The 11,854-nt window shown below is 29.4% G+C and overlaps 1 protein-coding gene across 1 annotated transcript; it reads right to left on the reverse strand.

Annotated features, from left to right (window-relative positions):
- Positions 1–1,747: 1,747 nt before the first annotated feature.
- LOC123924758 (probable tyrosine-protein phosphatase DSP4) lies at positions 1,748–5,720 on the reverse strand. The gene is made up of 5 exons (XM_045977727.1): positions 5,059–5,720; positions 4,652–4,745; positions 2,613–2,670; positions 2,462–2,505; positions 1,748–2,360 (listed from the first exon to the last, which is right to left on the reverse strand). Exons 1-5 carry the CDS (start codon positions 5,340–5,342, stop codon positions 2,175–2,177), a joined length of 666 nt encoding a protein of 221 aa, XP_045833683.1. The 5' UTR covers positions 5,343–5,720; the 3' UTR covers positions 1,748–2,174.
- Positions 5,721–11,854: the final 6,134 nt, after the last annotated feature.

Consider the following 11,854-nt stretch of genomic DNA (forward strand, 5'->3'; position numbering starts at 1 on the left):
TTTATGGGCTTACCTACCATTGTTTTTGTTGAGGAAACCTACCAATTATTATTGTTTTTTGAAAACCCCTACCAAGTTCCCATACCCCCCCCCCCCCCCCCCCAACACCCACTAAAATTACAAACGAGTCCATCAATACTTTTACACCTTCGGCTGAGTATTTCTTGAAAAAAATAATAAATGTGGTTAAAAATTGAAAAGAGATAAAAATAAAAACTCAAACAATTGCCAAAATGATACTATATTCGTCCTTAATTATAATATAATTAGAAATTTATTTAGGAGAATTAAAAATATATTTAGCGCTTAGAAAATGTATTATTGGCATTTCTCTTCAAGGAAAAGTTTTCTTTACATTGAAAAGGCCACCCAAGCAAGCTGTTCTTGCACCCCAAGCAACCTGTCCTACTTCACCAACCTTTGCTGTTCTGAAGCATTTCTTAGTAGTTTTGATCCAATCTATAAAAAATATCAATTCAATTGTCAAATTGAAAGAAATTTAAATTTAAAACTACCAACTTAAATACTTTTAGAATGTGTTTGAATGAGATTATTGACGTATATATAGTGTATTTTTAATGAATAATTTTTAATATAAATATTTTGTTCGATACAAATTTGATGATTTTTTTTTTTTAAAAAAAAAAAAAAAAGAAAAAAAAGAGGAAGATATAGGATTTTAGAGGTATAGTCTAAAGGTAAGAACATCAAAGCAATTTGTTTTAGGCCTTTAAAAATATAAAAAATTTTACTTAATGAAAATGTTTCTCTTAATTTGTTATTTTCAAAATTAATATTAATTAATACTATTTCAATAATGATTAAATCAATTGATTTAACCATCAGATGAAAAATAAATGTTAAACTTAATAGATTACATTAGTTTAACGAGTGAAAGTGAAAAAATTGTGGCCTATTGGAATTGGAATAGGCAACGACTACATAGTTCATGATTGAAAATTTGTTACCTAATTGTATTTTATAGGTTATTTCTACCCTAATTATTAATTAAATTAAGAAAATCTTATTTAGATTTATCATTTTTTTTCAACAGTGAGTTCATCATTATTTCTAATAATCACTAATTTACCTCTTTTATTTATCAGATTCAGAATGGGGAGATATGTGAGCAAAAAACATGGACCATTGAAGCAAACAGCTGCTTATAATTTCATGATAATTAACCTCTCACCAATCATTTGAGAAATTGCTCTAAAATAAAAACTTAAAAGATCATGAGCTTAGCTCATCCTTAAAAATCAATTTGTTAGACCTTATCTTTTTTTTATTTCAATGTGATTTGACATAAGCTATTTGAGGGTGGATGCAACATTAGAACTTTTCACCATAATAAAAGTACTATGCATGGAATAACTTGTAACAAATATATATATTTTTTTTTATCAGGTAATCTAGTAGTTAAAAAATTCACTTTTTAAGGTGAATAAGTGGATATACTAGAATTCAAACCTCGATTTCTACATATTACATGCAATGTCCTGAATATTTCAGTGTGGTTAACTCCTAAATAAATTAAGGACATTGTAACATTGAAGAAGTTAGCCTTGATATTGCCGTAAAATATAAACAAATGAGGCCACAATCGCAGAGATATCTAAATTAGTTATATTAGAGCCGCAATTGCGGTTGCATACCACAATTTAAAACTATAATAATGATACTACTTCCAAAACACTCCCACATTATCAATTATCACAAGATAATAATGATAATCACCACACTGAAATGGGCTTAAAAATCAATATATCAAATAAAATATGATAATAAGATAATTATGATAATTTCTCTGCTGACAAAACAATGCTTGTTTTTCAAGCTTTCTTGAATTTCTCTTAGCCTCAAGAAAAAAATCAAGACTAATCTACACTCATTGCTCATGAATATGGAGCAGCAAAGAAAACACAAAAACAAAGAGAAAATAAAGACAGATACATCTTAATACCATATACTACTTGATGAATTTTCTTATATCTTATTCTAAAAAATGGGAGAAAAATAATTATTCCTTTGTTGCTGCAATGCATTGAAGGAGTTCATCACTTTTTCCTATTTTATTATTCATAATAAGGTAGAACTTTGAATTCACTTTCACTAGCTATGATGAAAGGAAAATCCAATTTAGCATAACTTTTTTGTGTCTGTTACTGTTACTGTTACCGCTTCAAATATGAAAATGGTATAGGCAAATGCTTCAAGCTTGAAATATCAAACAATTCTACAAACCTCTGATCTGAAACTCGAGCTTTTGCAGCTGCAAAGCGCTGGTACTCATCGAAAACAGATGACAAGCACCATTTTTGTAGTTTTCTATAGCATCCGACTAAACAACCTGTTCGGTGCTGTAAACAAAAAGAATCGAAGATATTACATTAATTATAACCTACTTTAATAAGAAAATACTCTTTCGTAACGGAACCCTATTGGCTTAATTAAATCTCACCTTTCCTCGCTTACAGTGAATTATAACTGGATGGTTCCTTACATCTGCGTATAATTTAGATAAGCAAAGGTCATTACTTGCAAAGTGAAGAGATGAATTTGTAGTTAAGGCGAAACTAAGTAAAGAGTTTCTTGACCACAAGGTCACATACCAAGAAGAACTTTTAGCGCTTCCCGGATTGTGTCTTCTGGAATGTTTACAAATGGCTCCTGGATGCACGATATAAGGTTAGATACAATTTCATATTATCAAAAACTTGATATATAGTTCTATGTCAACATAATATAAGTTTCACCAATCACTTTGTTATCAACTAATCTTAAACTTAATCGTAAAGGGAGCGAGAAAATACAATTTGCAGATAATGATTAGGCATTTATCAACTGTTAGGTCTTCAAGTCAAATTCAAATTAAAGTTACAGAAAAAATATGAGATAGGCCTAAGATTGATATCAAATCAAATTAATAGATAGACTCAAGATTCTAATAATTGCATAAAGGGAGAAGTATCTATAATAATTCAATATATTATATGCCCTAATCCACCAAAAACATATCATTAGTTCCATTTTCCAAAAGAACTAAAGCAGTATTCTCTAACTTTTATCGATCGAATTAGGAATTACCTGCCGGCAGTTGAGAAATAACAAGCTTGCCACAGTCAAGCAACATAGTCAGGTGACCAGAGTTGCTTGACTGCGGCATGTTTGAGATTCGTCAGCCGTAGAGAATCCAAATCCAAATTTTAAGCTATGTTTTTCCTTAATATTTTTCATCTTTTTTTCTAGGGTTGATCATGATTTTGATGCTAATTCTGTGCTGTTATCAACTACTTTTCGCCTTTCTTTATCATGATGGAAAAACTGTGCTTCTTGAACAAAATCGATTTTCGACAAATTCATAATGGTCCCATTATGCAGACAGCAAGAATACTATATGATCTCCTAGCCATTAAATATTCACAAAAAACAAATGAATTGTGATAATTTGAGATAACCATGGAAAAGACATCACAAGCCAGCTTAGATTCCATCAACAGTGATTTCCATTTTCCATATTATAAAGTTGGCATAATTTGGATTTGCACATAAAGCTGAAGATTGAAGAGGATTCTTTCACACAGAAATGTCAAATATGCTCAAGAAAGAAAACAGTGGATTCAAACAGGACCAATAACAAGACCAAAAAGTGACATGAAAATATAATAATCATATCTAAAAAGCTATGATCATAAAAATTTAGCAATCAAAAGTTTTTTTTTTTCTATTCCAAACAAAAGCACTATATAAAGTTGGGACATTTTAAAAAGTTACTCGCTCTGAGCTTAAATATAAGCAAAAAAGTACATGTATCGGATACATATGTATCTGGTACATATTTAATTCGAGAGTAATACATCAACACATGTATCTAGTACATATTTAATTCCAGAGTAGTACATAAGAGATCGATCAAGTATAGAAGAAGGTGAATAAGAAATTGTAATGACAATAACCATTTTTTTTAACGATTATGTTAGTAAAAAAAAAGTAGTTATTAAGTTAACTTCTTTTTTTCCTTTATCCTAGTTTGAACCCGAGACCTCCGACAATAATGGTCCCATTTCACCTTTTTTAACCTCTAGCTCAAACCAATTGAGTTATCCACCCTATACCCCCGACAGTAACCAACTTTATGACCCCTTTTATACCTCTTATACATGCCATAACAATTCACTGGATTGATAAAAACACTATAATTCATATAATGGTCCTATTTCACCATGTCACAACTCACAACTAACAAGGTATCCACACATACACACCTACTTGAAGAAAATAATTGCATACCACAAAGATGGTGAGAAAGACATGTCAATTGGATTAGATATCCATTAATCTTTGTTCAATCATCTCTTCAATTATTAATCCTTTATCACTTTGTGCATTTACTTAATTGATCTTTGTAATGAATCATAAAAAAACATAAGAGAAAAAGAACATGCACGATGCACGACAATGTAAAATAATTTTACACTTTTGACTAATTACAACCATGTTTTCTGCCACATTATCTCACTTCACTCCACTTTCTTATGATTGTCGGTTTAAAATTAATTTACACTGAAAGTGTGTATCATTTAAACTCAAAACATAAATTAAAAAAATATAAAGATATATGTTATGATCTTAGTAAGAGATATATACAAACCTTATGACCCTCAATTCCAAAGTGATAAAGCTTGATCCCATTTGACTTGAGAAACTCCATGTTAGCTTCTGGATATGGTTCAGGACACAAATATCTATAACAAAAAGACCGATCAAACAAATAATCAATAAAAGCAAAGAAGGAACATAATTTACTAATAAATCATCAATTGGGTATTTAAAACCAAACCCAAAAACATCTTGAACATAACTCAATCAGTAAGATATTATAATATGCAGAGTCATAATTCGAATTCAGAATTCACCACTTATTCATTTTAAGCGTGAAATTCTGACCGATATACTACTTAACAAAAAAAACAAAACCCAAAAGCAAAACACATGCAAAAAAAAAAAGATTTTGATAAAGTATAGAAAAAAAAAAGTGATTATGATGAGAGTATATACATGATGGAGCGAAGGCCAAGGGTTTGAAGGAAATAGAAGTTGGAAGGTTCAGGAAAACCAGAACGGAAAATGCCATTATCAACCATAGCAAAATTGAGAGGTGGAATGAAGAGATCCTCGCCGTCTATTTTGTCACAAACATCAATATCATCAACGGTTGTTGTGTTTTTGAGGTTGTTGTTATGATCAGAAATACTGAGTTTGATTTTCCTACACATCTGTGTTTCTTGATTCTTTTTCTTCAACTGGGTATGTTGAACTTTTGATGCCACTTGTTGTTGCATATCAAAGTTTGAATTTTTACTCTTTAGGATTCAAGAGAGAGAGAGAGAGAGAGAGAGAGAGAATAAGAAGTGTTTTGGAGTGTGTGTATGAATGTTTGGATATATAATATAATAATGATGATAATTATAATAATATTAATTTAATTATTAATTTAACAAAAATAAAAAGAGGAAGAAATTAAATAGGGAAAGGGGGAAGGTTTTTAGGATCAAAGGGTATATTCCTTTTGTTTGTTGATTTGGTACTATTTGGAGGGAGAGAGTGAGAGAGAGATCAGAGAGTTTGAATGGTCTTATGTGAGAGGTGAAACAAGAAGAAACAAAATAAAAGTGTTTGTTTCCTTTGAAGAGAGGAAAGAGTGGAAGTTAAGAAATGGGATTGAGTTGAGGTGAAAGAAGAGGTGAAGTTGTTACCTATATATATACAAATTTGATAGAGTGGTCACCAAGGAGAAAATGTCAATTAGTGAGTAAGAGAGAATGTAGTGTTTGGTTTTTCTTTTGTTTCACAAATGAAATGAGAAGTTTTGTTAAAAAAAGGGTAGAATATTTAATTAGTGGATTTTGATTTATTTTCTTAACAATGTTTTCAATAAAAAATTAGAAAACACTCATGAAGCTTGTGGTTTGATGGAAGCACTACATTGAATTAAAATTTGAGTTATACTAACGTATCCATAAAACTAGATTGTAAATTAGTAGTAGACGGTGTTGCCGGTAAACTCAACTTTCGAATTTATTAAAAGACAAGTCAATAATGTTGTTTAGATGATAATTTGAGCATCAACTGCTAGTTACTTAAAATTGGACTATATACCATCTTGAATAAAATAAGTTAAGTTTTTTTATTGTAAAACATAAGGTCTAGTAAAATATATTTTACTCGCTCTGTTCTTTTTTAAGTGTTCAAAAACGTCGGATTTAGAGTTTCTATTTAACTGTCTATTTGGTGTTTTAAAGATACAATTTGTCAATTACTTTTATCTTTTTCAATAAAACTAATTAATATTATATATTTAGAAAACTAAATACAAATAATCTCTATTTGGTGTTTTAAAGTTTTATCTGATGGATATTAGACAAAAACACTTATGTAATTTTATATACAAATAATGTTTAAATGGTGAGGGGTTTGTCTCGTCGCTACTTTTAGGGTCTGTTTGGTAAAAATAAGCTATAAGCTAGCTGATAGTTGATAAGCTAGCTGATAGCTGAAAAGCTAGCTTATAGCTGATAGCTGAAAAGCTAGCTAATTGAAATTAAAGTGCTTGGTAAAATTAGCTTTTGAAGTGGTTAATAAATATAAAATGACATAATTGATAGTGGGTAGTTTATTTTTTAGAGTGGGTAGTTATTAAATTAAAGGGTAAAAATGGAATAAAGTGTAAAAAGCTATAAGCTATAAGCTCAAACGCTACTTGAAATAGCATCCGGAAAAAAGCTATAAGCTAGTAAAAAAAGCTTGTTACCAAACACCTCTAATTTTTTGAAACAAGTCTATAAGCTCATAGAATAAGCTATAAGCTAGCTTATTTATGTTACCAAACACACTCTTAGCTTATTTTTATTTTTTTTAACAGTTTAGCTTATTTTTATTGATATGCTATGTTCAATTAATGATCTGATAAGTCACGGAGAGATATGATCATATGATAATGCATATATCTTAGTTTTTTTTTTTTTTTTACAATTAGAAAATTTTATTTTAAGTTTTACATATTTTATTTTAATTTTTAAAACATTATTTTAACGATATGAAAAATAAAATAATAAGATTTGATCAACATATATATTGTCAAACTTAATACATCAGCAAAAAAATCCCTCAAATATACATGAATATTAGAAATAATTTTATTTTGGTACGGTCCTAATAATAGATTCAGAAGGTACCGAGTCACCTCACCTTTGTTTTTATGTTGTTAATATTAATAATATTCATCCTTTAAAATTTTATAATTTTATCGATGGACGCTGAACAAAGATCACGGTTCGATCCTCCGCAACTACGATCGAGAGTGTGCTGAATCAGAACTGATCTCTAAATCAGATTAGATGATTTAGTGAACCAGAGATGATGATTTGTTTTTTAAGTTTTGATGATTAAAAGTCAAATATAAATGTGTCAAAAAAAGTCAAATATAAAACTGGACTTATTTAATGATGTAAATATTAAGCACTCGCGTGCACTTAAACTTCAATAAATTCATAACAAAATATACCAACATTATACTGGAGTATTAAAATTATCTTACAAAGGATTTCAATTGAAAAACATTTTTCAAAGTTAAAATTTTAAAGCGTGCAAAGGCAATATTAGTGGTTTTAGCGTGCAAAGGCAATGTTAGTCATTCATTCAATTTTTTTCTCTCGTTATGCTCTTTGTGATTTATCAACCATCAGATTAAAAATATGAGAGAAAATATGAGAGAAAAAAATTGAAGAGAATCCAAATTCGTGGTTTTATTTTTTAGCGGTGATATTCAAACACACAAATTTGCAACCTAAAGTAAACTGAAATATATTGTGTGTTTATTGGATTAAGGCCAGGGAAAATTTCTTAAAAATACGGAAACTATATGTGTCTGTGAGATGTCTGAAGTTAAAAGTAATTTGACACCTTCATTTTTTTTTTTGGGTTAAAATTTGACATGAATGTATAAGTATCTTCTTACTACACACAAAATTCTCTAAGCTCCCAATTCTACCTCTTCCCATACCAAGGACCCTCTCTATTTTTGATATTCTCCATTTTTGAAATTACCAAAGTTTTAAAAATATAAATACAATAATGTGACATTTTGTGAGTCTAATTATTTAATATTGATTCTAAAACTCTTTAAAACTAGTAATGAAGAGATAAAATAAAGAGGATCCTATTTCACCAGTTACCCATTGACGCTGCACTCTTTTTGCAAAGAAATATTTAGGTGAATCCCTTTTGTCAATAAATTTCATATGTACTCGACCAACATAAATATCTTCAAAAGCCTCAAGTCTTTGACCACAAGACCACCACCATTAATAGGTCGACACTCGACACATCCTCCCATTGAACCCAAAAAAAGTCTTACTTCCACCCTATAAGAAACCCTTTAAATATGAAGAACAACCTTCCATATATACTTGCAAAAGTATTTTAAAGAAAGATAAGTAGACGATAGAAATTGCAACCAACACCGAATTAATAAGCATCAACCGACTACCTAAGCAACTTGTATGTCAATTCTTCCACGACGATGACCTCCTTAATGACCCCTCCGGTCTACATAAAAATTCTCCTATGGTTCGCCCCAATCGATAGTCCAAGATAGATGAATGATAACCTTATCACCCTACAATTTTAAAAGATGTCGTCGAGGAATATATCAGATATCAAGATTGATGCTAAAAAGCTTGCTTTTGTAGAAATTCACTTTTTAAACCAAACATTATAGTTCAAACTCTTTCAATCTAACTTTCATCCTTTACAAATTCTCCACATAAACCTCATAAAAATCGCATCATCCGCATATTAAAGATACGATAACACACAGTATTCGAAATATAGAAATATATAAATAGATTATTATAATTATAATATATTCTTCAATTGAGACAGTTGTTCATGGCATACGTACCTAATGTTCACTAATGTTAGTTGATTACTAATTAGTTAGATTATATAAAGGCTTAGTGTAAAGTATTTTCATTTTTGTGCCAAATTCATCTTAATCAATACACTACACAAGTGATCAATCATTTCTCTCTATTCTCTTTCTATTTTATGGATGTCATTTTTACTATAATAACTATAACACACCACCTTCGAATTACTCATCGGATTCCTCTTAAAAAGCTATAAGGTCAACAGTTTTTTCCATTAAAGAGCTCAACCATTCCATTATTGGCCGTTAAGTATTATCATAAAGAATTATACATATGGTGACATATAATAAAATTTAGAGTACTGTACACAATATATCAAATTCAGATGCAAATTGGATCCAACTACGGCTGCAACATGTGCACCGCTGACTAGATTCCTAGTGACTTAAGTGAGAGCAAATTTATTTCACATTTTCATCAAAGATAATTAAATATTAGCTATACAAGCCTATAAAACAATGAGTTAAGCTGTGGACATACTTTTGAAATCAATATAAGTTTCTTTCCTTAAGTAAAAAATTAACAAAGTTAAAATGATGTTTAATCTCAATTAGATTTCGATTCTTTGGGTTGGATAAATGTCAAGATACGTCAACGACTTCTAGCTCAATTGGTATAAAATTTCAAAGTTATTAGGTCGGACATCATTCTCAAGATTCAAACTCAGCTCTTCCACTTGAGTGTTTGAGTTTATAATAATTTTATCATTTAGACTACGTAAATAATAATAATAATAATAATAATAATAATAAAAAAGAAATGCCAAAATGTTTCATAGTTTTTTTTTTAAGAAAAAAATACTTCATAGTTATTGTCATGGATTTAATTGATATGCATCGACGGTGTAAAATAATTTTACACTGTCAACCAATATCAACCATATTTTTCGCCACATCACCCCACTTCACTCCATTTTCTTGATATGACATGGCAAAATAATGGTAATTTATTGGACGATTGTGTAAAACTATTTTACACTGTCGGTTCATATCAATTAATATGCTAAAAACTAAAAAGACAAATTCGATTGTATTATTTTAAATTTTAATGCTATTACCTTCTTTTTTTTTGCGTTAGCCCTCCGGTTTTTAGGGAAAGTGAACTCTAGTAATTTAGAGTTTGACCGTGAAGTAAATAAAATCTGATCAATAATTTGTTTCACCTAAAAATTGAACTTGGATTCTTTCAAACGATCCGTCATTTGGTGAAACTTATTAAGCACTTGAATTCAAATATTTAGATTACACATTAAGCGGTTTGAGACTAAACAAAAACTAAAATCTTTGTGAGTCACTAAACTATGTCAACTTTTTTATCTAAAAAAATATAATTTGTATAAAATACTAAAATATTTTAAAAGTTTGTCATGTTCTATACTAGTAGTATTTAGTTTTTGCAAATTAAAATAATGACTCGAATGTTTATAATTACTTATTTTTTTATAATAGATTTATGATTACTACTCCTCCAATCCATTATTATAGAGTAGATGGTACATTCCCGGGAATATGCTGTACCAAGCCTTTTGTACTTTTTATACTATTTTGAATGAAAAATTCCTTTTGTACTTTTGAATTTTGATTGACGCTTGGAAAACGATCAAATAATAAATAAATAGAAAAATAAATAATGATGATGATGGTAAGTAATATACGAGGGCTATGCGCCACATAAATACATGATTTTACTTATTTCTTTTGCATCTCACTCTCACGCTACAAAGTGCAACAAAAAGTGCATATTCTTCTCTAATTTCTTTTGCTTGGACTTCGAATCTATTGAGATTGTAGGACCAACACAACTTGGTATTTTTTTAATCTTTTAATAGACAAAAATGTATTATTGATAAAAGCACAAGTTATGCTAATAGTAAGTAAACCCAATAGAATAACACTAAAATCACATCAAACAGGTTCGAATTTCGACGAAAGATATATTCACATTTAATGTTTAATAATATTTTGGACAAGATTTTTTTTTTTTCAATGGAGAAAATCTATAGAAAAAATCACCAATAAAAGTTGATGAATTGGTATTTTTATCTACGAACATTATAGAAAATAGAAGCATAACAAGCCAAGTAAAAAATTATGACTCAATAAATTGACAACATGAAGGCGAATCTACAACCGTGATGAACGCTCGTCTTTTTTGGCTTCGATGGATTTAAATCGTGAACCCGTGTATTATGACATTAAGTATACCTGGTTGCAAATTCAAATAGCCAGTGATCCAAACACCGCATAAAGCATTGATCGGAGAAGTTGAACTAAGAAAACTTGTCCAAGATAAATCATCTTCCACGGTCTAATAGGTTTCCATAACTTCTCTAGCTTAGACTACAAAGCAAAGGTAGGCATGACTGTTATTACATTTTTTTTTTTTTATTTTATATTGACTTCTGTTATTACTTATTACATTTGTTTATGATCAAAGAACCATACGTTATATGGATCTTCATTAATAGCAACCTTGCGTATTTGGAAACCTAAGCTAATTAATTAGTGAAAACTACTTGTGGGGATAAATATTATTTGACGTGGGTGTCAAAAAAAATATAGTAGAATCTTATACAATGGTTTTTTATGCGTGCAAACAACATCAAAGAACCAAAACTAATAAGTCAACAGTTATCGAATCCGATATTCAATTCCCATTATTGATGTAATTATAAAATCTAACATCACAAAGGTATTAGATTTAGTTTAGTAGTGAGGGATTTGCGTAATATGCATGATATTTTAGGTCTTATTTGCAGCTACATTGTAAACAAAAAAAAAATCTAACATTCACATATTTAAATTCAAATTAACTTCATTCATCTATCGTATAACTAAAGTTACCATGTGTATAGCTCAACTGGT

The sequence above is a fragment of the Trifolium pratense genome, linkage group LG4 (assembly GCF_020283565.1).
Source record: "Trifolium pratense cultivar HEN17-A07 linkage group LG4, ARS_RC_1.1, whole genome shotgun sequence".
In the NCBI taxonomy this organism is placed as follows: domain Eukaryota; kingdom Viridiplantae; phylum Streptophyta; class Magnoliopsida; order Fabales; family Fabaceae; genus Trifolium; species Trifolium pratense.

Excerpts from the sequence above, each read along its gene's own strand:
- LOC123924758 (XM_045977727.1), bottom strand. The coding sequence starts at position 5,342 with ATGCAACAACAAGTGGCATCAAAAGTTCAACATACCCAGTTGAAGAAA. Across the intron at positions 2,671-4,651 it reads TTGGAATTGAGGGTCATAAG|GAGCCATTTGTAAACATTCC; the intron begins GTTTGTATATAT and ends TCGTGCATCCAG. Across the intron at positions 2,506-2,612 it reads AGCGCTAAAAGTTCTTCTTG|ATGTAAGGAACCATCCAGTT; the intron begins GTATGTGACCTT and ends AATTATACGCAG.